Source organism: Ursus arctos, unplaced genomic scaffold (genome assembly GCF_023065955.2).
Source record: "Ursus arctos isolate Adak ecotype North America unplaced genomic scaffold, UrsArc2.0 scaffold_8, whole genome shotgun sequence".
Taxonomy (NCBI): Eukaryota; Metazoa; Chordata; class Mammalia; order Carnivora; family Ursidae; genus Ursus; species Ursus arctos.
Window position 1 is genome coordinate 63602964 of NW_026623100.1, and position 24050 is coordinate 63627013.

The 24050-nt window shown below is 48.4% G+C and overlaps 1 protein-coding gene across 1 annotated transcript in view; it reads right to left on the reverse strand.

The window, feature by feature from the left end:
- PLB1 (phospholipase B1) overlaps positions 1 to 6167 on the reverse strand; it is an 88381-nt gene extending 82214 nt beyond the window's left edge. Inside the window, exons 1-5 of the mRNA XM_044389961.3 lie at positions 5953 to 6167; positions 5566 to 5617; positions 3737 to 3820; positions 965 to 1027; positions 111 to 190 (exon numbers count right to left, since the gene is read on the reverse strand). Of these exons, the coding sequence (XP_044245896.3) occupies positions 111 to 190; positions 965 to 1027; positions 3737 to 3820; positions 5566 to 5617; positions 5953 to 6167 (494 nt within the window). The remainder of the gene's footprint in view (positions 1 to 110; positions 191 to 964; positions 1028 to 3736; positions 3821 to 5565; positions 5618 to 5952) is intronic.
- Positions 6168 to 24050: the final 17883 nt, after the last annotated feature.

The following is a 24050-nucleotide window of genomic DNA, read 5'->3' on the forward strand; positions in this document are numbered from 1 at the left end:
AAGGGTAGGGTCGACCTCACAGGACTGATGCCTTCGAAGTGCCCTACACCGTGCCTGACACATGGCGGTCGGTGAACAAATGCTGGTTTCATTTCACTTTCCCTTTTTACCTGAGTTCAGTCCCTTGGTCCCAGTGAGAGAGCACCAGAATCTCAGAGAGATCCACCAGGTTCACAAATGCTTTGGGGACCTAGGAGAGGACAAGGGGAAAGATGAGCATTTGCAAGATCACCGTGGCTACCCAGGGGCTTCTCTGGAGCCCTGGGTTCAAGCCTTTTTGGCGTCTGGTTGAACATGGTGGCCCTCACCTTGGTTGAAAACCTCCTTTGGGCGGTGTGTGGTTGGGGTCTGTCCAAAGCTGCCAGCACAGCCAGCTCTGCCATTCAAGGAAGGCATCATTCACCATCCATCACAGGGGCAGGGCATCTCCCCACCCCAGCGTCAATAGGAGAGCAAGACCTCGGTGGCAGTGGGGCTGACAGAAAAGCTGCCTCCCCAGGGAGCAAAGGGTGGGGGTGAGAGCTCCCTGGTTCTCAGAACTGCAGTGCTCATAAAGGTCTCTTTAGAAAGGGAAGGCCCTTGGGCTGTCACTGCCCCAGACTTAAAGGCCTCAGGAAAGAGGAGGGTCACTGAGACCCCAGGAGGCACTGTGCTCTATCCCTTCTTCCTCTCCAGAAGTCTTGCTCAGAAATATTCTTTGATTATAAAGAGCTCTGTAAAGAGCTCTTTTAAGGTTTTCCTTAAAAGGTGAGAAGGGCTCCTCCACACCCTTTGCTTTTCCCTTGGGTCCTGGCTTCCCTCCCAAGTCCATTGTCCCCATCTCAGTGGAGGCCACTTGAGAATAAACTGGAACCTGCCCCATCAACCCCTGGAAGGGCAGTTTCCTCCTCACAGCCCAAGATGTCGGCGGGGAAGGGCCGCTCAGGGCCTGTGGTCCCCGGGCACTGGGGGCCGCACATCTCACCTCCTGTTGCAGGTAGTCCAGAGCCCCGTCTAGCAGGTGCAGGTCTCCTGCCGCGTGCCTCTGCTGGGAAAGGAGAAACGTGCTGAGTGCAGGTGGGGGTGGGCACGTGGGACACTCCTGCCGGCCTGTCCCCTTCTCTCCCACCCCCTATCTGAGTCCTTAAATCCAGGCGTAATTGAGTTCCCCCTTTGGACCTGATTTTCTTCAGATAAAAGTGATTCCATTAGCCTTTCGAAGTCTGGTCCCAGATTTTTGTCCATTCTCTGACTTCCCCAACCCATCATTCACCAGGAAAAACCAGACTCTCCCAAATGGGACGTTCCATGTCAGGGAAGGGCAAACCAAGGTCAGGGCCGGTCCAAAGCTCACAAGGAGGGAGGGAACCCCTGACTACTCCCAAAGGCTGATGGAATCACGTTTATCTGAAGAAAATCAGGTCCAAAGAAGGAACACAATTACCCCTGAATTTAAGGACCCGGATGGGCCTCAAAACTTTGACAACATGCCCCCTTTTGATCAGACCTCCCCCTGCCACTTGGGCTACCATGGAGGAAAGGGCTCAGGGAGAGAATCTGAGCCGGCTCCTGTTACTGAGTATTTAAAGACACCTCCTACCCACCCAATTCTTTTTTGGTCATGAAAATAAATAAACAAAGGAGAGGACCTCAAAAATCACCCTGGTTTACCTTTTTAGAGTAAAAAAAGAAAGAAGGAAACTAATAATAAACTTTACAACAAGACGAACTCCTGAGCAGCCCACAAACCAGCTGTCCCCTGAGGCGACTTGGCTCAGACAGGAAGACACGGGAGGCCCAGTTGCCTTTCTATCTCCTGGGGGGACACAGGCAGGGACTCTGGAGACAGCTGTCAATCACCGAGGCTGGAAGAGCCCTGAAGGGGAGCTCCCACTCCCGCCTCCCGGCTTGGATGCACAGTTGTCCTCTCCAGGCCTGCTCAGTCTGCTCTGTCGCCATAGCCAGAGGTAGTCTTTTGTCTGTTTCCTGCAGTCTCAGCGAGCCCCTCCTCAAGCATGACATTCAGCATCTCACTTCCCCTTCTGAGGAGTCTTGGCAACTCTGCCTAGAAAGGTCCTTGCTGCCCATCTTTACCACATTCAGGGCATCCGTCTTCCCTAGGGACCCCGGGGGATCCCTGTGTGGTTTGACCCCGAGAGCAAGCCCTGCTGTAGAAACCCCTCAGTCGAGGTGGGGGCAAAAGGATATTTTAGCTTTGACTCTAATGTTTCAGTTTTTTTTAAAGGCAAAAGTATTCATGCATTGTTTGTCCAACTAAAAATAAAAATGAATCGTGCGTAATGGATACGTACACACAGAAATGCGCTGTGAAGGCGAGAACGCTTAAAAGCACACACACATGAAAGGACAAGAATCCACATAGGAATGCTTGAATGCAAGTAATGTGTATTTATCTTTAAGGAATCACGAATGAGTGTAAGCATCAATGAATGCATTCAAACATTAAAAAAAAATCAAACCAATGCTGACACAGACAAACTCATTATGAATACAATAGCACATGCCTGCATGTAAGAAGAGAGGGTGGATCTGTGCATGACAAGGTAACTTATGGATGGATGAATGGATGGACGGTGGATGGATGGATGGATGGATGGATGAGTGGATATGCAGAGGAATGCATTAATGCCTAGATGCTCGTTTGAGCACTTCAATGCATGAATGCATAAATTCGTGAATAAATGTTGGTGTGTATAATGACCAGAGCAGAGAATAAACGGGGCACAGAAATTTCTCTTGGTGCTGGAGAAAACAGGGAGTAAAGTAGAAAAATAAGCCTTAAAGATCTATGTGCTACAAACCCAGGAGATCTGCAGGAATATGGTTCCACGAAAGCTGGTCAGGGAAGGTGGGCCTCCATCAACACTCTCTCAGGGCCCAACATCAGTAACGGAAGAAGGGGAGGGAGTTGATGGTGGGCTAGGAGTCAGCAGGAGCATGGGACATTTGGAGGAAGGCAAGAGCATGTGTTATGGGAAAGGGCCACAGGAAAAAGGACAGCACCTCAAGAAACCCCACGCATGCCCATGCCATGGTCTGGTGGCAGCTCTGGGTGGTGGCTGAATGCACAGTGGGCAGGTAGTTGGTCTGCTGCAAGGGGCTTAGTGCCTAAGGCTTCAGTTCCAGAAGAAGAGTCTGTGCGCCATTTATGTCACCGTAGCCTGGGTATCTAAGCCACCCCTTGTACTTTCCATTGATCCTAACCGGGACCCACCTCCAACAAAGACTTAAATCATAGACAGTCACCTACATAAATAAAAAGCACAGCCACACATTTTTTGTCCTGTTCCCAGGAACGCCAAAGAGCCCGGAAGTTACCATCTACCTACATGAACTAGCTTCCCCTTATCATGAGAGGCCATGGGCCAACAGGTGATAAGAGCACACATATCCCGCTTTATTTCCCAAATTCAGTGCTTAAGCACAATCAGAGCCACAAGAGGCAAATGATTTTTAATTAGGAAGCTGATTTTCCTTAGTCACAGAATGATCATTGACTCAGCCTCTCTACACCTCAATTTCCTTTTCTTGATATGAAGGACGGTATGTTAAAAACACTCCTCCTGTATACGGCTCCTTGAGCCCTTTGATATCGACACCCGTTAATTATCTATCTGTTTGCCCAAGTTCTGAAATAGCTACTAGCCTGACAGGTGTAGACCAGCTGGGCTGAGGGTCATTCCCACTGCCCTCATCCTCGCACCCGCAACCCTCTGCCTCCCAGCCTGCAGTTTACCTGTTGGGCGGAGGGACAGACGTAATCCTGGCTTGAGTTGAAAAACACATTGATGAGCTTCCAGTCATTTTGAAAGTCAAGTTCCTGAAAAAAAAAGGGCAAGAGCATAAAAAGAGAGAGTGGTGAGACCTGGCATCAAAAGAACTGTTTTCAAGTTGTTCGATTTTATGGCCCATGCTCATGAAATCATATTTATGATTTTTTTTTTCAAAAGCAGCACATGATAGGAATCTAAAGTTGTGTAACTGTACTAAAAGGCAATTTGGCAAAATGTATCAAAAACTAGTTTTAAGGGCACACCCCTTGATCTAATAATTCCATTTCCCAACATGTATTTTAAGGAAACTAGGATACATGAGAGATTTAGTTGCAAGGATGAAGCCTTGTTTATAAGCGTGAAAAATTGGAAACAACATAAATGTTTAAAATAGGGGACTGTTGTGTAAATTGCAGAACACTCATAAGATGTAGCCATTAAAAGGAGGCTGGAAAATGTAATTATTGTCATGGGAAATATTACATGGAAAAGAGGTTACAGAAAGTATCTACATCTAGTAACATGCTTGTTTAATAAAACATATACAGATATATGTGCTTAGAAAAAACATGGAAGGGAATATACACCCAGTTGTTAACAGTAATGCTCTCTGAGTCTCAAGTTGAAGGATGGTTTTAATATTCCTTTTGTTTATCTGTGTTTTCTGATTTTTCTCTAATGACCACGTATTAATTGCAGAACAAACAATAAACCTTCATTTTGTGTTTTAAGAGGCAGTGCAGCGCACTCAAGGAACCCTGGACTGTGGCTGCGACACTTCAGATTTTAGCTCTAACTAGCTGTATGGACTTGGGCAGGTCCCAGGACTTCTTGGGACTTCAGTTTCTTCATCTGTAAAATTATGGGATTGGCTTCAGGACCTCCTAACCATTCTCCAGAAGGTTAGGACTACTCCAGAAATTCTGGGATTCTCCTGGTAGAAGAAGCATAGCTCCTCCACCTGGCACTGTTCCTGTAGAGCTTGGAAGGACCTAGGTTTAACCCCCGAACTCTGTAATGAATGCACAGCTGGCTGAGATGGCATCGTCCCCTGGCTCCAGGGGTCCAGGCTCGGGGCCCCGGTGACTGCCAGCTGGGGAGCCAAGCTTGTCTTGATTTGGTACTTGCCCATAAGGAGGGCACAAAAGATCAGAGGATGCTTGTTGCAAACTTATATGAGTTACCCAGTAAAGAGTGTCTGAACTGCTAGGTTTGCAGGTACCGAGACCCCAGCCTCTATGTCACATGACTTCCACCCAACAACTAAAGCGAATATGGTAATAACAGCAATCATCACCCCCAATGACATTGACAACTACAGGCTTTCACTGAGCATGAGTCTGTGCCGGGCACATCTGACACCCCCATTGAATCCTCCCTAAGCCTGTGCTGCAGGCTCTTTTATTACGCCCATTTCATAAATGGGGAAACTGAGGCTTAGTGAGGTTAAGTATCTTACCCAACATCACACAGCTAATAGGCCAAGAATTCAGGATTCTCACTCACACCGTCTCCCCCTGGAACCCAAGCTCTCCACTATCTCCGTAAGTGTGAAGTCATTTTCATCCACTGATGTCGGATAGCCCTACGCTATGAACATAAGGAGTGGCCCTGTGTTTTAGTGGACTCCAGAGACTGGCCACAGGAAGGGCATCTTTGGAGGGTCCCGGCCGCACCGCTTGCTGGGTTCAGGGCACGGTGGCAGCAGGGTCACCCTCCCCCCTCTGTGCATTTGGCCTGATCACCTCGATGAGACATGGGCAGCCCTAGGCTCCATGAGACGGGTCCTCACCTGGTCCTCTTTCATGCTCCTCACCAGTTCTTCGGCCTGCGCCCGCCAGTCTCTGCACAGAGGGAGGGGGCAGAGAGAAAAATCAGTTGGCGAGAACTTCGCTGAGGGCCGGAAGCTTGCCCCTGGCCCTAGCACAGGGGCCCGTCTCAGAGCCTGAGGCCACACTCTCGCCCCTGGCTTCCGCCGGGCAGACACTGACCTGATTTTTAAAACAAAGCCCATCAGGCAGACTGTAGTCCATGCAGGAGACACATTCTGACTTTGATTCAATACAGACCTTTCTTTCTAAGCCTCTTTGACTCTGCCCACACCCACCCCGCAACTCGCCCAGGTGCCCAAGACAGGCAGGAGGACGCGGCCCCAGGGAAAGCCAGAAACGGGACTTACTCAACACCACTGTGGGGTACCGCTCTCTTCCCAGGGACGCATAGGGGCGTCAGAACAGAGGGGTTGAAATATCTGATGATGTCTGAAAGGACTAAAGAGAGAGCTGCTTTGAGGCTGTGGCCCTGCCGGCTGGAGGGGACCCGTAAAGTCCGACCCCCACGGGCTGAGCCGCCAGGGTGGCCGTCGCTATTCCAAAGCACGCCCTTCTCAACCATCACCCGCAAAGTCAGCCTCCAAGTGGGCCCCTGGAAGCGAATGGAGCTAAAAGCTAGCATCAGTGCTAAGTGCCTTACATGCGTGAAGGGGAAACTGAGTCTGGGAGCAGCTAAGCAAGCTACTCAAGGTCTCACGGTAAACTGAAGCTGCTGAGATTTGAACTAGAGCTTTCAAACACCAAGGTTTTCACTGTCGTGCGCCATCGACTCGTTAGGGAAAGTGTGCTGGGATGGGACCCGGGGAAGGCTGCCTCCCAGCCCCCTTTCTTCCTCCTGAGAGTGACAGCAGGGCGGGAAAGCTCCAGGGAACACACGTCCCAGAGCTGACAGCCAGAGGACCGCTAAAAATAGCGCTGTCAGGAGCAGTTAAGTTGTGTCTTGCTCCCGTGAGAGGAGAGGGCAGAGCCGGGAGAGTGTCATGGGAAGGAGATGCATCCCCCCACCCCGGGCCTCCTTTCCTGTTGCCCCCATGCAGAAGCGCCTGGGGCCTGTGGGAGCAGAACGTGCTGGCACAGTGCAGGCAGCAGACAGGGCGGCGGTGGCAGAGCTGGCCGGGAAGTCAGGAGACCAGTCTCTTGGCTTTGTCCGCCTGGGCGGCCACGTGAGTCATGTGTGACTCGGGCTTCATCCTCAACCCCAGCTAATGAGCTTCCTTTTCTAAGTCCTGACAACTTGGAGGAGGAGCTCCTTCCCACATGTGGGGAGAAAACAGGAAGCTCGGAGGCCAGCTGTAGACGACAGGGACAGTGTGTGCACCTGCCTGTGAGTGTGCGTGCGCGTGGGCGGCGGGGGATGGAAGGCACTTTCCCTCCCTCACGGCAGGAGGGTCTGTGAGAGCAAATGACAAAACACGATACCTGGCGCTAGGTCTCTGAAAGAGAACTGCTTTCCAAAGTAGAAGTATTGGCACTGTGTTACTCCTTTGTGATCAGATGTGACCGTGGAGCTTTTCACACACACCTTCTTGTCATTTTGTTTTAGGTCTGCCGTGAGCCTCGTCTGTCCTTGCTAATTAGAGCAGAAACCCTCTCTTGGTTTCCAGTGGGGTCAGAACAGAAGGCACAGGCTGTGGGTGCCTGTGTTCAAAGGGACTCTGCCACATACTGATCGTGTAACCTTGGGAAAGTCTTGTGTACCTCCCCGAGACTCAGTTTTCCCATCTGCAAAAAGGCCACGGTGGGCGAGGGCATGGCTAGATTTGAAGAGCTCAGAGGTTCTGGGATAGAAGGACAGGTGGGCTGAGCCAGAGGAAGTTGGGGGCCAAGCCCAATGTAACACCGCACTGGCCTGGGTGTCCCTGGAGCTCCTTCTCCTCGGCAGACTCTCCTCTGTTGGCTCGGCCACCCCGCTGAGCTCCCAGGTCTGGCCCTCCACACCCCCACTTTCCCCGTGCGGTAGGTGGGCCGGATGCACCGGCAGCTACGTGGGAGTTCTGCCTCTGGGGACATTCAGGTGCGAAACCCGCCCTTACCGCCCTGCCTTCTGTGGCAGCTCTGGCTGGTGGGACTCCTGGTCACTCTCTGCTGATGAGGGGCAGTTGGGACTTGTGAGCACGTGGGTGAGGGACCAAATGGTGGCAGCAAGTTGAGACATCAGGCAAGCAGCGACAGCTGGATTCGTGCTTCAGAGTCTAAACTACATTCCGTCTTCCAAACCCCCCAAATATACCACGGCATCTTTTTTTCTACCATTTAAAGGAAAATAGGGCCAAACTGAGGCAGAGCTGTGACAGTCTCTAAGTCAGTGGGGGCCAACTCTTTTGGAATGCTTTGATCTTCTGCAAGGGAACTCCCCCGCCACTTGGGTCCCCTAATATCCCTTCACCTGTCAATCAGATCCTGGAGGGCTGGACACCTGGCCTCAACCTTCCCTGCTGGATGGCGAGGGCTGAAAGGACGGGCAGTATCTTATTCCAGAACACCTGATAATTCCCAGGCCCTTGGAGAAACTCGCCGGCTGGATTGACAGGGCGCGATCTACCTTACTTGTCATTGTGCCTGCTGGGGTGTCAGCTCCAGAGGCTTTCTGCTCTAATTAGGAAGTGAAAGGTGGGTTCCTTGTTCTTGACTCGTGAGCAGCAAGCTAGGCGACTAACAGCCTGGGAGGCTAATTCGGCTGGCATGAGGGACTTGGGCACTTTCGAATGACTTAATAAAGTTGTAAGGGACCCGGAGAGTAAATGAAAACAACCAGGCCACAGATGGCACATTCATAAGCACGTGCATATGTAAAAAGGCCAACATGTTAACAATGATCATCTCTGGGTAGCAAGACTGCGGTTAATGTTTATTTTCTTCTTTTCATTGTCCTGAACCCAACTGACATATTTATTTTACAAGTAAGGGAGTTATTGCAAAATGAAATGGGCTGAAAACGAGCCCTGGATCTTCTTGGTGCGGAGAGAGGGGAGTGAGAATGGTGGACAGTTTCCCCCAAGGAAGTGCTCTCTGTCCAGCGCTGCGGTCCTGGGGGAGAAGGACCTTGAGGACTCTGCTGCCCCCGATATCTCCCCTGGGGCCTTTAACCTAATGCCTCCTGGCTTCTCTTTGCTCAGAGACCCTCGGACACATTTCTCACCCCCGCCCCCACCTTTTAGGGCATGTGACTTGTCATATCCTGGCTCCTTATCTGTCCTCTCAGAATGCCTCCCTGTGTCCCCTCAGGCTCCACGAGGGAGTGGCCACTAGGGCACGCTCTCTTCAATAACAGAAATGCCGCTGTGTTGGGCGGGATAGGGACCATCTGGAATCGGGCTATGAAGACACAGGACTCACCTGTCACTACTTCCATGCACACCTGCTCTGGCCTTTGGTCAGTCCTGCAGGTAGAAGCAAACATGCAAGCCTCAGACTGCATTTGCCAACCTTTTCCCTCAACCGGGATGGTCCCATTCATAACAAGCTGAGGCTCAGGGCTGCTCTGGTTCTGGATTTATCCTTTCTGGAGCTAGGGACACACTGCAGATGGCTATAGAGCCACCAAAAAGGGATGAACAGCTTTGTTGGACCCCCCTCTAGTCTGGGCCTTGTGGAAGCTGGAAGAGGATGCAGCCCCCCATGTGGAAGGAGACAGACCCTGGTCCAACAGCACCTGCCTCCCCCAGAGCACAGCAAGGAGACAGGTGGTGGGAAGCAAGAACTGAGTATTCAGCCCTTCCCACATTTCCTCCCTAGTCACCCAGGGGACCCAGGGGCCTCTGTGGGTACAGGAGTGCTGGACTGGAAGGCAGGAGGCTGGGTTCTTGTCCTTGTTCGGCCACCTGCTCCCGAGGGCGCCTGGAGTAAACCATCTCCCTCTCCCCACCCCCCGACCCTTGGGTTTCCCCCATCAGTGAAGCCAAGAGCTGAGAGCAGATCCTATGCAAGGCTCCTCTCAGCTCGAGGGCTCTGTGGAGCCAGGGCAGTTACCATTTTTGCTTCTCCGGGTCAACGGTCCCTGAGTCTGGAAGCTGGAAAAGATAGGAGGTATGAACAACCCAGCCAGGGAAGGCGGCAGAGCCTGTCCTTGGGAGAGGCCAGCTGGCTGTCAGACACCCCCTCCCACCAACAAAAGGGAACCCGTGGATCCAGAGAACGACCGAGTCTGCTCACGAATGTCAGGCTTCCTCCGCGGCATGGGGGTCAGAACTCAGAGAAACCGAAGGTGTGAATGTTTTCTTCGGAACCCAAGACAGGGACGGGAGAGCTTAGATTTAAATGCGGCAGTGTAGACTGTTAACCTCTCCATAGACAAGGGATTGTTTTATTGTGTGACTACTTGAATCTAAAATTTGATTTATTGCCTGTCCCCCCTGACTCAAATGGAAGTGGCACGAGGGCAGGAGTTTGCCCGTTTTGCTCTGGACTGTATTCCTTGGACCTAGGACAGCGCCTGACACACCCTAAGTATTGAGAAAATATTTTTTGGCTAAATATCATTTAAATGAACAAAGTAAGTTTCCGATTTTCCTCTCGGTAAAATGCTGGACAACCCAGGACACGGTCTGCCGAAGACGTTCCCTGGCTGGAGGACTGAGGTGGGGCCGTGGTACCCCACCTGGGAATTGTGTCCTCTTCAGGGTCCTAGGGAACTTTGGAATTGTGCCCAGTAAATAGAAAATACTCGGTAAGGATTTGCTATTGGCAGTAGTAGTATTTTCACAGGTTCTGACACAAATTTTCTCTCTCAAAATTCCTTGAAGACAGTGTCTCCCGGTGCGGTGGTGACAGGTGACAGTTGTACCCACACTGCCTACACCCAGTCTGCTGCCACTTCTCTTTAAAGAGTCTGTCTTTAACCACCCAGCTCGAATGACAACCAATCTATAAAACTGGGTCATCTCTCTAGAGCCTTCTTGGGAGGGCAGGCTGACCGCAACCCTCCTCTAAGTGGGACTTTTGGTCCTCAATAGGGAGTTTGAAAGGCAACATTTCCAGGGAAAGGCAGCAAGTTAAGCAAAAATCACACTGCAGTGCTAGTCAGGAATCATAACCCAGGATGGCAGGCAGGTGAGGTCAGGAGGGGAGGCGGCTCCTGGGCTGAGGCAAAGTGGACGGCCTGTGCCCAGCTGAAGGGGATCTGAGTGATAGCAGAGCTCTTGCCTCGAACAAGCTTGTTGGGGCTGCTGAGGGGAAGGAAAGGAAGAGAACAAGAGGAACAAAGTGGGGAGGGCAATGATAGTTGTATCTGTGTTTTGGTTACTTTCTCTCACCCTATATATTGGTGTGTGTGTCTGTCTGTCTTGAGAATAGGTGATCAAATGAAATTTTCAATTTTTTATTCTATGTAATGTGTTTTGATTTTTTTTCTTATACTGAACACATATCACGTATGTTAGCTTGCAAATAATTTTTACAAGCATTTGCAAATCTGATCTTTAATGTTTGGCGAGGAAAAGGTTGTCCGGAGCAATTCAACAAACACATGCTCCAGGCACAGGTAAGGAAGATTGTGCCTTGGTGACAGAAAGCTCCAGGAACTCGAGGAAAAAAAAAAAGTACCAGCATTATGAACTCTTTTCTTGCTAAATTCACTGCTTTCCATGATTTTTCCCAGGCCTGATACTTTCTATAAACCAGGCTAAGTTCACCATCGTGGGCTCTGGGCACCTAGGAAGGTTGCCTCCTCGGACCCGCACTCTCAGGTTTTACCCTGGAGGCTGGGGTGCCTGTCGTGTGAGGGTAATGATCTGGGATGGGGGGCCAGGCCAGCGCACAGGAGGAGAAAGGGAGCGGAGTGACAGGCAGGAGCCCTGGGGTCTGCATAATTCATGAGCGACAGAGCTCCTTCGGAACTGCCACTGCCACCGAGGAAGGAAAGTCCCCAAGGGTGGATGGCTGGACCTTTAGAAGCCTGACCTGCGCTCCCTCCAGTGAATTTCCCCACCCAGATGGGAGCGTGCTCCAGTCCTCCAGCTAGGGTCACTTATATCCCGGGCACGTGGGCCCAGCAAACGCCAGGTGCTCTCCATGACATGAAGCCTCTTTTCTCCTTTACCTGCCCTTCCACATCTCTCCCTCTAGGAGACCTCCACCTTCACCCCCATCAACACATCATTACAGGCACAGCCAGCACCAAGAGGGCAGACCAGGGCGGGAGGCCCTGCTGCCAGATCCCACCAGCCCCTGGTCTGTTTGCTAATGCCAAGTCTGGTTCTTTCTGGAGGGCTGGCACGGTGCCTGGGGAGGGGGCAGGGGGCGGAGGTTGCAGCAAGGACAGCCTGCCGCAGGGACAGTGGAGGGCCGCTGGGAAGGAGCCTCGGTAGGTGAGGGAGGGAGGAATACACAGAAGGGGATAGAGGATGGGGGGATGTCTCGGTTCTGCTGCAGCGGTGCAGCAGGCAGAGCAGAGAATGCTGGCCTGATGGGAGTTCTGTTCAGGGGTGCTGCTGGCCCTGGGGGCAGGACCCTTCCTGTGACCAGGCCAGGCGGGGCTGCGGGAAGCCAGTGCTGACTAGGGAATCACATTGGCATTCCGCGCTGCTCTCCAACCCCCTTCTCTCCAGACCCTCTCTTTATGCTTATCCCTCTCTCCTCATTCTTTCCACCTCTCTCCTTGCTTTCTTTCTCCTTTACCCAACCATATAAAATATACCACTTAAAATCTATTAGCAAAGCTGGGTAGATTTTTAAAAAATTTACCAAGCACGTAAGGACGTTTTTTCTTTATCTCATAAAGTTTAAGAAATGATTTTTAAAATTCTGTGTTATTTTTGACTTAAATTATCAATTGATTTAATTTATTAATGAGAACCTCTGAAAGTTTCCTCATCCTAATGTAAAGGGAGGCATTCATTTGATTAAAAAAAAAAAAAAAAAGAGGACACAGACACTCTAGATTTTAGAATGTCCCCAAGTCAGAGAATGTTCTTCTCTCCCAAAACGAAACATCTTCCTGGCTACCAGGAGTTCATTCTGAGGCTCCTGGTCCCAAACCCTGACTCCCATCTCCGTCTCCTTGAAATACTCACAGTTTCCACATTGCCCATGGCTGCCACAAATTTAATATCAGAAGGTCTCACAGAGTGGACTGCAAAGACAAGAACCCATTTAAGAAGGTCAGATCTACCTTCCCCAAGATATGAGCCAAAGATGCCAAATGGAAGGGGCAGAGCCACACCCGCCAGCCTGAGGTGGAAAGCTGAAGACCAGGACGTCACTGGGACCCACAGGAACCCCACTGGAAAGAGGCTCACTCTTCTCTGCAAGCCAAAGGCATCCCACGGAAGGTCACTCGTGGCCCTCCTTTTCCCTCCTGCCTGGTCTTCTTTCTGCCTCTTGCTTCCCTCTATCCCTTGGCTCTGCATTTCTGGGCCCTCATCAAAAAGTAAAGGGCAACAAGTTAAAATGCAAACCACTGGGGTACAGAAGGGATCATGTTAGCTTGAAGAGTGTCTGGGAACAGCACTCAAAGTCTGTGAACACACATAAACACCAGACGCAAGCTATATGCAAATGGTATACCAGGAAGCCTCCATGACCCACCTGGGCCACAGGTATTTTTAGGATTAAGTCTCCCTAGAAACCACTGACCTCCTGATCTTGTTACAGGGCCATTAAAAGTAAACCTCCCAAAGACACCATTTCCTAAGAGGCATATCGATTTCTTTTTCTAGCTACACTCCTTAGACAACGGAAGAGTAAGAATAGCATGCTTCACTGGAAACTCTGATATGTTATGGTAACACAAACACAAGCAAAACCATTAAACACGGCCTGTAATGCAGCCATTTCATAGCATAAAGCCAGAGAAGACAGCCACCTCCAGAGCAACGCTCATACCATCCAGGTGTTAGACAAATCTAGCCCGTTATAGGAGAAAAATGTCTACAGTGGCCACTGCAGCTTACATCCACGAGGGCAGGGAAATGACCAAGCTCCAACCCACAGCTCCTGTGGCACTGTCCACACCCCCGGAGGCGAGCTCCCGGAGGTCACCCTCACCTGTGCGGCCATGTTGGTTTGATCTCTGGTGGCCCCCTACAGAAATGGCTGAGGGGAGAGGAGGCGGTGTGAAGGACGGGGGCTGGAGAAGAGGCCTGAATGGCCAAAGGATGCAAGAGGAGTAGGGTCAAAGCCTCTGCTGGCCTCACCAGGGAGAAGATGCCAGCCTTCCAAGCTCCTGGCTCAGGGCCGCATACCTGACTTAGGAGGCCCACTGGATCCTGACTTCTCTGAGTTGCATGGGAATGGAAAATTCTTCAGGATCTGCAACTGAAACGAAATATCAGAAACATCAACTGCCTTGTAGAGAAATATTACAGGTCCTGAAAGCTCGGTGTACTTAGACCATGTACTTGTTCTCTCTAGGCTCAAAATCCAGAAGCAACTACAATTACCCATAGTCACGTTCATCTAACTCCATACACCGTTCACCTAGTAAAAGGGGACATGCGTCTATTGACAATGATCTTAGCAAGTGGCGGGTAAGGATGCCTCAGAACAGTTGGGATGAGGTGGGGGGCAGGCAGGAAAGAGAAAAGAAAGAATAAAAATCAATTCTTGGGATGATGAAAAAGATCCGGAGACAGAGAGTGGAGATAGTTGCACAGCAATGTGACTGTCTTAATGCCATTGAACTGTACACTCGGAAATGGCAAAAATGGTAAATTTTATGTTATGTGTATTTTCACAATAAAAAAATAATTAAGAGATCCAGTATATAGAGACTAGAAAGTTAAAAAAATCCATTCTTTGCTATATTTTTTTTATGTTATCTACTTTCCCTCTTTTAATTTGATTATCTACACAAAAGCAGGTATAGGAGGCATTATTTTTATTTGCTGCTGGAAACAGTAAACTGGAAAACTCTTGAGTCCCCACCGCACTGGTGTGTTCTAAGCCCAGAGGAGGTGCTGAGAGCACAGGAGGGACTGGGTGCCGGTACTCAGGTCCTCAAGTCCACCCGGGCCTCCGCAGATCTCCACACAAACCCAGAGCAGCCTCTACTTCTGTGAATCATATGGAAGGCTTTGTGAAGGGAGATCCTGTTTTCTCCCCAGAATCAAGAGAAGAAAGGGGAGATAGTCCAACAGGGGAAAACAGGCAGTACATAAGGTGCTTGACCACATCTTGCTGTCACAAGACACAAGTTAATTTCTCTTGAATTACTAATTTCGGTAAGAGATAAAGAATTTATTCTCAACTCTTATCTTGTGGATGTTCTGGGAAGACTTCGCCCAGATGTCTTCAGATAATTCACAGCATCTGCTTCAAAGTTCACAGAGATAACAAGCCCATTTATAACTCTTTCTGGCCATTTCTGGGAACCACCAGCTTAGTCCGCAGGGGTGATGAGCCCCAAATTCCAGGAGCTACAGTTGTACCACCTCTGCCGTGCTGGGCTGCCCGACTGCCCCTGGGAGGCGCCGCTCATCCAGCCCAGTCCCTCCAGCCTTCAGGGAGGGACCTGCCAATGTGCATCAAGAACCGGATGCACCCACTAAAATCAACCCCACGCCCCCCAACTTCTCCCAACAGGGCAAAGCCCTCACCTCTGGTGATAGTTGCTCTTCCGATGTGTAGGCCTGGGTGGGTGTAGGGGGGTAGGCCTGGGTGCGTCCTAAAAGAAAGCAAATATAGCTCAGATTACTTAGCTAGAATTAACACCGACCCAGATTTGCCTCTTTCCTTCCCCTCCTCCCAGCCCTACCTACATGCCCAGCTCAGTAATGTCCCTTGTGTTAGGAACGTCCAGATCCAATCCTCCAACTATCACCTCTGTTGTCTGGGACACATGCTCCCATTAATGCAGCCTATGAAGGGAGAATCCCCAGGTTGAAAAGCAAAAGTGTTATCTGGAGGGGTCAGTAATAACCCTGTATCACGTTGTTATCTAGCACGGTATCACAGATACCTTTATTGGTTCTTTAGCAAAGGGCAGAACTCTTGAGGAACGGAATGGACAAATGCCTGCTGTTGTTTGGGGATCTGGGCCAAAGCAGGGAAGGCAAAGGACGTTCTGGAATTGTCTGAAGGGTTATGCGAATTTAAGAGCTAACTGTGGGATTCCCAGAGGCTATGACTGTACATCATGGCTGGACAGGAGCTGTCTCGAGGGGTCTTGCTGAGTGTGAGGGGGAGGGTAAGAAAAGGCAGGAGAGGAACTGCAAAGACACCATCGTCATCCCAGCTTCCTTTGGGCCAGTCTTTTAAAATATTTGCGTTTTCTTTACCTTTTAAAAATATAATTTACATTTGATGAAAGACTCATCTTAAGTGTCTAAGCCAATAAGTTTTCCCATAAGACATCTTAAATACACAAAAAGAACAGTATAGTACAATTAACAGCACTCTAAGCAACAAAGATTCACCCACAGTGCCGCTACCCCAATAACCAAAAGTGATCTGCTCACCCTCTCGGGTCCATCATTAGGCTCTGGGGCAGGCACACTGTGCATTTAGTTGTAATCAATGTGGTTGCAATCTCGTATCCTGCAGGCGCCCCTTAATATTGTATTGTAAGCATTTTTCATGTTGCTATGACATCTTGATGTTTACTTTAATAGCTTCATGATACGTTTATGATACTGATACATAATCGGACATCCCGGTCCCTGGCGTCCTCAGACTTCTCCCTGCCCAGTTCTCTGCCCAGGGTGCACACTCTTTGTCAGGGCATACCTCGTGAGAACTCCCAAACGGCGTTAGTGCCAAAGGGAGGGGCCCGACTTGGGGAGAGGGCTTGGTTTCTTTTCTACCTCCACCCTCTTCTGCAGCTTTCGTTTTTGACCCTGAAAAGAATTTATCTGGAATTTCGCAAGCAGCGAGAGTGTATTTCATGGCCTGCGTGCTGTGAGATCAGGAGCTGGAGCTCGTAGAGGGAATGATGGCTATAACTTGCCCCCCAGATCTCAGCGGCAACTTTTAAATTCCCAGAAGAAAGCTTTCTGGGCAGCAAGAGGCACGTGATGGGAAGGCACAGAGTTGTGGCTAAGCATGGCATGCTAGCAAAGGCTGGAGCAGGACTGTAACTGGAGAGAAGGGGAGTGGAAGACAGGTAGAGGAGGGTAGAGGAGGGCAGCTGGGCTCTGGAGCTGCAAATGCCAGGCTCCTCTATGAGCAACAGGGAATCATGCTGATAGTCAAAGAGATGAGTGTTAACATATATTTAAGACGATTGTCACTCTGGAGTAGTGGGGTTGTTGAATTAGCAGGTCAGAGACGTGAAACTATTTCGGTAATTTTTTTTTTTAACTAGGCTAAACACGTATATACGACAGCTAACAGTTCTATGTGCCAGGCTTTCTAAACCCTTACACGGAATAATTCACTTAATCCCCACAACAGCTCTGTGAGATAAATCCCATTATCTCCACTTTGTAGATAAAACAGGCTCAAAAAGATTAAGTGACATTTTACAGGTGACACAGTTAGCAACGGTGATAGCAGGATTTGAAAATGGGCAGCCTGGCTCTGTAGGCTGTACTCACGGCCAACAAGCTAAGTGTAAGTCACAGCCTAAGATTCAGATCCGGGGTCGGCAAACATTTTCTGTAAAGGGCCGCATAGTCTGTATTTTAGGTTTTGCAGACCATACCGTCTGTCACTACTCAGCTCTGGAATGGTGTGAAAACAGCCACAGACAAGATGTAAACAAATTAACTTTATGGAGACTGAAAGTTGAATTTCATATAATTTTCATAGGTCATGAGACACCCTTCTATTTTTCCCAACCATTTACCTTTTTAAAAATCTTTGTGGCTATCAGTGAACTGATTTTTAAAAAAGATTTTATTTATTTGTCAGAGAGAGAGTGTGCAAGGTCAAGCAGGGCAGGCAGCAGGCAGAGGGACAAGCAGGCTTTCCACTGAGCAGGGAGCCTGATGTGGGGCTCGATCCCAGGACCCTGGGATCGTGACCTGAGCCGAAGGCAGACGCTTAACCGACTGAGCCACCCGGGTGTAGCTCAGTGAACTGATTTTAAAGTTTATAGGAAAAGGCAAAAGACCCAGAATGGGCAACAGAATATCAAAGGAGAAAAAAGCCAGAGAACTGACATGATCCAACTTCAAGACCTCCTATAAAGCTGCAATGTGATATCGGCGGAAGAGCAGACAAATAAATCCATGGGAGAGAATAGAGAGTCCAGAAATAGAGCCATGTAAATAAAGTCAACTGCTCTTTGACAAAGAAGCAAAGGCAGTACAATGGAGAAAAGATAGTCTTTTCAACAAACGGTGTTGGAATAAGTGGACAACCACATTAAAAAAAAAATCTAAAAATGAAGAATCCATTCTTAGCTCACAGGTCATACAAAAACAGGCATGAGGCTGGATTTAGCCCATCGGCCGTTATTCGTCAACCAGCGTCTGATCTGCACTGCTACTCTCAACAGACCACGGCGGTTAAACAGGAAAACGGCATCTCTGGTGATTAGCAATAACCTTTAGCCCCAGGAACCCCAGATGGGAGCCTGGGACCTACCTCCAGATTGCCAGGTAAAGGAGCACTGGTGCTGAAAGACAGCTCTCCCCTGGTCTTTGAGAAGTGTCCTATTCCACACATGTGCCAGTCCTCCAGGCTCCAAGCTTGCGACACACACACACAAAATCTCTCCCCAAAGAAAGCCTTTGGTTCCCTGCCATAAAAAGTAGTTTCCTTTTAAAAAGATTTTTATCACTGTGAATACACTCATTACTCTGTAACTTCTTAAAAAAAAACACCAACTTTAAATCAAATAATAGAAGCAGAAAGTCTAGCCTGGTACCTGCACAAAGTATATACTGAAATATGTTCATTTTGATGAAAGGGGCTGTTCATGATCAAAACAGTCCAGAAAGACATCATTATTAGCATCATTTTGAATTAGCAGAAGTTACAATTTTTCCTTCAAGAAGTAGGACTGGATTGAGAGCTTCCATCTGCTAACTCTAGATCTAAAAGGTTTTAAAGGGGCTCAAAGGAGACTGTTTTTGAAGAAATAGATGGATCCTTACATCGTTTCCTGCAACCACTATGGAATCTTCTGGGCCTTAGTTTTTTCCTTTGCAGACATGCTATTATGCATTTCCACACTCCACGTGTGTGTACGCATGTGTATACATGCCCCTCCACTGGGAGTCATAAAGGCCCCAAGAACTCAAGAGGTCAAAAGCCAAAGAGAAAGGAAGTGAAGAGTATGGGCCCAACATTTGATGCTGGTTTTACCCTAGAAACATTTACCACATCTTGGACAAGAGACATCAGCAGGTAAGAGGCCAACATACAGTACAGAGCTTTGGGCGGTTCTGTGGAGCTAGAGAGAAACACTGAAATTTAATGCCCATCAAGGAAGAGGGGCTTAGTAAATGTCCCAGGTTTCAGTTGGTGCTTCAAAGAGTTAGACCCTTTGAGTAGGAATAAACTTGAGATTGAACATCACCCAAATAGATGGAAGTTGGTTTTGAATCATTTTTATTCCTGGTTAGATTAAGGTGATCTGCCCCTACCTGTCTGCCCTTATGAAGGGAGATAGCACCGTCTACAACACGAAGTTATACTTCTAATGCTTGGCTTTCAATTTAAAAAAATTACCAGGAAACAACATCAAGTAAACAGAAACCAAGAGGATTTAAAAAAACAAAACAGGGGCGCCTGTGTGGTGCAGTCGTTAAGCATCTGCCTTCGGCTCAGGGCGTGATCCCGGCGTTATGGGATCGAGCCCCACATCAGGCTCCTCCGCTAGGAGCCTGCTTCTTCCTCTCCCACTCCCCTGCTTGTGTTTCCTCTCTCGCTGGCTGTCTCTGTCAAATGAATAAATAAAATCTTTAAAAAAAATTTTTAAAAATAAAAAAACCCACACAAAACAAAACAGACAAGAGACAGTGAAAAGTGGTGGACTGATAAATGGGTAACATCCACAGCTCTGTTAGCCTGGTATCTTGTTCCCACTTAGAGTGGGGGGTGAACCAATCAGATATTTAATGGGGCAATTCAGGAAATGAGAAAGCCTGAAATACGCTCTTCACTTACTCCTGGCTGGTGGGAAATCTACATATGCGCTAGAAAGACCTGAAAGAACCCTAAGTGAAGAGAAACTTGAGAATTGACTGACTCTCTGTGTTCCTTCCCAACCCACACACAGACCAATAAACAGCCTTACAAATCCAAGGCGTTTGAGCATGACCTCTGTCCGAGTCACTGACTGACCACTCAAGCGTGCAGATCCAGGCGGGCTACTAGATTGCCAGGTTAAAGAGATAAAAATTAGAAATAAAAACCTGATCAAAGACATCAGGGGCTATACACCTTGAAGGAGACCAATTCCACAGTTTAAATCTAGGCAAGTTACTAAAAACCCAACAACCCTCAGGAAAATCAAATGAATCCAGACTTTTGACATTTTACTAAATATGTCCAATTTACAACCAAAACTTACTAGACCTGCTGTGAAACTGAAAAGTGAGTCTTGTACTCAGGAAAAAAAAAAAAAAAACAAAACAGTCAATGGAAATCAGTTCTGAGTGGGCCCAGATGTTGGATTTTGCAGGCAAAGTTTTCAAAGCAGCTATTGTGCATATGTTCAAGGAATTAAAGAAAAAATAAAGACTAAAGAAGTTATTAAAAGAAAGGAAATCTAGAGTTGAAAAATATAATACCGAAACATCTACTGGATTGGCTCAGCCACAGACTCGATATGGTAGGAAAAAAGAATTTGTAAACTTTAAGACAGGTCAATAGATCAGAAGGTACATTTCTGAGAAGTACAGAAGAAAAAAGATTGAAGAAAAATAAACAGAGCCTCAGGATCTGTGGCTACTGCCAGACACATAAACATATAGGTAATGAGTCCCAAAAGAAGCAGAGAAAGAGGCGGAAAGGGATTTGAAGAGATTATGGCTGAAAACTTCCCACATTTGAAGAAAAATATTGAGCCACGGATCAAAGAAGCTAAACAAAACAAACCCTGAAAAACATTTAGGTAGGGAAAACACAAAGAGAGTCCTACCTACATACTTGAGCTGTAATAATTGATGTGTCTGGGCATAGTTCTAAAGCCAAGGAAAAAATTTCAAGAATAGCAGAAGAAAACCACATACAGGAAACCAACATTATGATTAACAGCCCACTTATCAGAAACAATGGAGGCCGGAAGACAGTGGAATGATACATTCTAAATGTTACAGGGAAAATGATCCCAAGCAGAAGCATAGCGATGTGAGAAGGACTGAAGTACAGAGAGAGTGAACATGTAGATAAATCCAAAATAACACTGACTGTGTGAAATGGAAGCCAGCAAACTATGGCCCGTAGGTCAGATCTGCCCACAGCCTATTTTCGTATGGCTCTCTAAAGAAGAATGGTTTCTACGTTTTTAAAAGTTAAAAAAACAAACAAACAAGAATATGTGATAGAGACCATGCATGAGCCACAAAACCTAAAGTATTTACCATGTGGCCATTTATAGGAAAAAAATCTGCCACCTACCCCCAATATAAACAATAATGTAGTGTGGCGTTTAAAACATACGTAACATCTTGCTGTGTGGGCAGATTCGGGTGGAGTAAATTGCAGTTACACTGGTAAGGTTTTCCTTTATCTGGGAAATGATGAAAGTACTCATTTCATTAGATTTTAATAAGTCAAGGCTGCATGTTATGATTGTAAATGCCACATTAACAACAAAACACACGTAATCAGCAAGCTCACGTTGGGCAGGGTAGGGTGGTGGAACTGAGACCGTAAAAATATGTAACCCAAAGGCTGCAAGAAAGAAGGAGGAAAGATCATAAAATACATAGGACACATTGGAACCGAAATAGTTAGATATCTAATTTAAACACACTTTGGAAGACCAGAGAAGAAAAGCTGAAGGGGGTGTAGGAGACCTTTCTTCAGCATCTAAAAGGGGGCTGGCCTTTTTCTTATGTGACCCCCAAACCAGGAGTGGACCCATGGAGACAGGTCGTCCTTGGTAGAACAGCCAGAGCTCCTGGAACAAGGAAGGGCCACTCGGGGCGCTGGTCCAAGCAGAGGTGAGGGATCGGGGCAGGCAGGTGGCACACGTACCAGGCAGACATTAGGAGCTTGGTCACCCCTGGCTTGGTCAGTCTCTCCATGCCTCCATGCCTCACCTAAAGATGAGGCTGGATACTAGCTGCCTTGTGGTCCTGCTGGAAGGATTAATGCACGCAAACATAAAACACGGTATCGGACACTGGTAAAGGTTCCATGGTCTTTTCTCCTTTCTTGCCTTCTTTGGACTACATAGTTTTACGGCCTCAGTTTCACCACCTTACCCTGCCCAACGTGAGCTTGCTGATTCTACATGTTTTTTGGAAGGTTGTCTTAGCCTCAAGCTCATGGATCTACAAAGCACTTCGAGCTCCCTGAAAAACTCCCATCTCAATACGGTCAGTAAGGGAAAACGACATGTACTTTTCCACCGCGATGGGAATGGAAGAGAAAGACATCTGTGCACCCCGGCAGAAACAGGTTCGGCTGAGATCAGTCACCCAAGTAGGAAGAGCCATGACCACTGGGGTTCTGGAACCAACAGAGAGCCACAGGAGCATCAGATCTGCTAGGGAAAGTCACACAGGAGTCTCCTTAGGCAAGCACCTTCTAAAGCAGAGGTTCTCGACCCAACACCGGCTGCCTACCCCCCCCACACAAGACAGGCACTCAGGTTTGATGGGCCTGGGGTGGGGCCTGAGTATCCTGGGCACCAGCAGTTTTTAAAAGTCCTTTGAGTCATGTGCCTTTGAGGTTGAGAGCCTCAACTCTTTGGGGAAACCCAAAGTGGGTTAGCCCAACAGCTGGCCAGGGGTAAGTAAGATGATTTCAAAAGCAAAAGTGAAAGAGCTCATGCTCTCTTGATAGATTTCCTTCATGTTTTTCCACTTACACTGTGTCTGAGGCACCATTTTCCACCTCCATCCCTGCCTTGAGGAAAGACAGCCATTTTGTGACCTCGATCAAGAATTAATCTCTCTGGACTATGGACTATGAGAAACAAACTGAGGGCCTCAGAGGGGAGGGGGGGTGGGGGATTGGGATAGACCGGTGATGGGTAGTAAGGAGGGCACGTATTGCATGGTGCACTGGGTGTTATACGCAACTAATGAATCATCGAACTTTACATCAGAAACCAGGGATGTACTGTATGGTGACTAACATAATATAATAAAAAATCATTAAAAAAAAAAAAGAATTAATCTCTCTGAACCTCAACTTCCTCACCTGTAAAATGGGGATATGACTAGTTTCCTGGCCTTCTTCTTGAGCTTGTTTTAAGGATCAGAGAACAGAAACTGCTGTGTGAATAGGAGAGGGCTGTACCCATGCTAGGGGTGACTTGTCTCCCTGGATGAAAGGGAGGCACTTGCCCTGGGCAGTTGGGGAGAACTGTCAAGGCCAATACTTATGGAATTAAGGTCACTCTTAAGTGTACATGAAATTCTCGGGCTCTTTGAAAAGTGTAATGTCCTCCCAGCACCCCTAAAGGGTAAGTAGTGGCAGGATTTATAACCCTATTAACATTTTTACAGGCTCAGAGAGGCTAGGTGACCTCTACCAGCACACACAGACCACACCAGGAAGGTGGGGCGGTGCAGGCCTTGGCTAGCACTGCCCTCCACCTGGGAAGGGGAGGGTCCAAGTCAGCCAGTATTTGTCCCCTGTACTGTTTGGACTGTAAGCAGGTCTTCCGGGCTTTATCTGTCATCGCATGCAGCCTTCATTCCCATTCACACCCAAGGGCCTGCGAATGCCCAAGTGCCACACGTGACCACCTTTGTGGTGGGTGCTGGGTCCCAAACCACAAGTCACGCTTGGCTGCTGCTCCAACCAGAATTCCCCGCGCTCTGAGGGTCACAGGGTGTCGTCATCCTTCCCTCAGTGTGGTGCTTTGGTGGTCCCATGCCATAACCTGTGGAAGGTGGCATCGAGGACCAGAGAATCTTTCTAGGGTAACTATACGAACCTCTGAATGTTTGTCTTAGAAGGGCCGAGGTGGGCAGTTCCCTGATACCATGACGTGTAATGTCTCAGGAAACTAAGACCCAGAGAGGTGAGCAAACTTGGCAACGATCACTCAGCAAGTTACTAAAGAGGCCGCGGTGTGGCATGATCTCCCTTAACCAGGTCTGATATGCTTTCCTTGGGACCAAAGTCTTTTTGAAAGAAGATTCTAAAAAAGGCTGATTGTGTGTGTTGTTCTGTAGCCTGAGTTCCCAGCGTATGGAAATTTATTCTGTCCTGTCTCTAAGGCCAGTTTTTTTTAGCTGCCCTAAGTCATCAGTCACGCTCAATTCATCATGAGGGTGCCAAAGAATGGTACAGGATTAATGCTGTCCCAACCTCTGGGCAGACACATCCTCTACCCTGATGATTGCACAAAACACATTAGAGAGGATTTGGGAAGTCCCAAACCAGCATTCTCGGCATACTCCCTGTCCTGAGCCGATGACCCCAGGGAGATGCC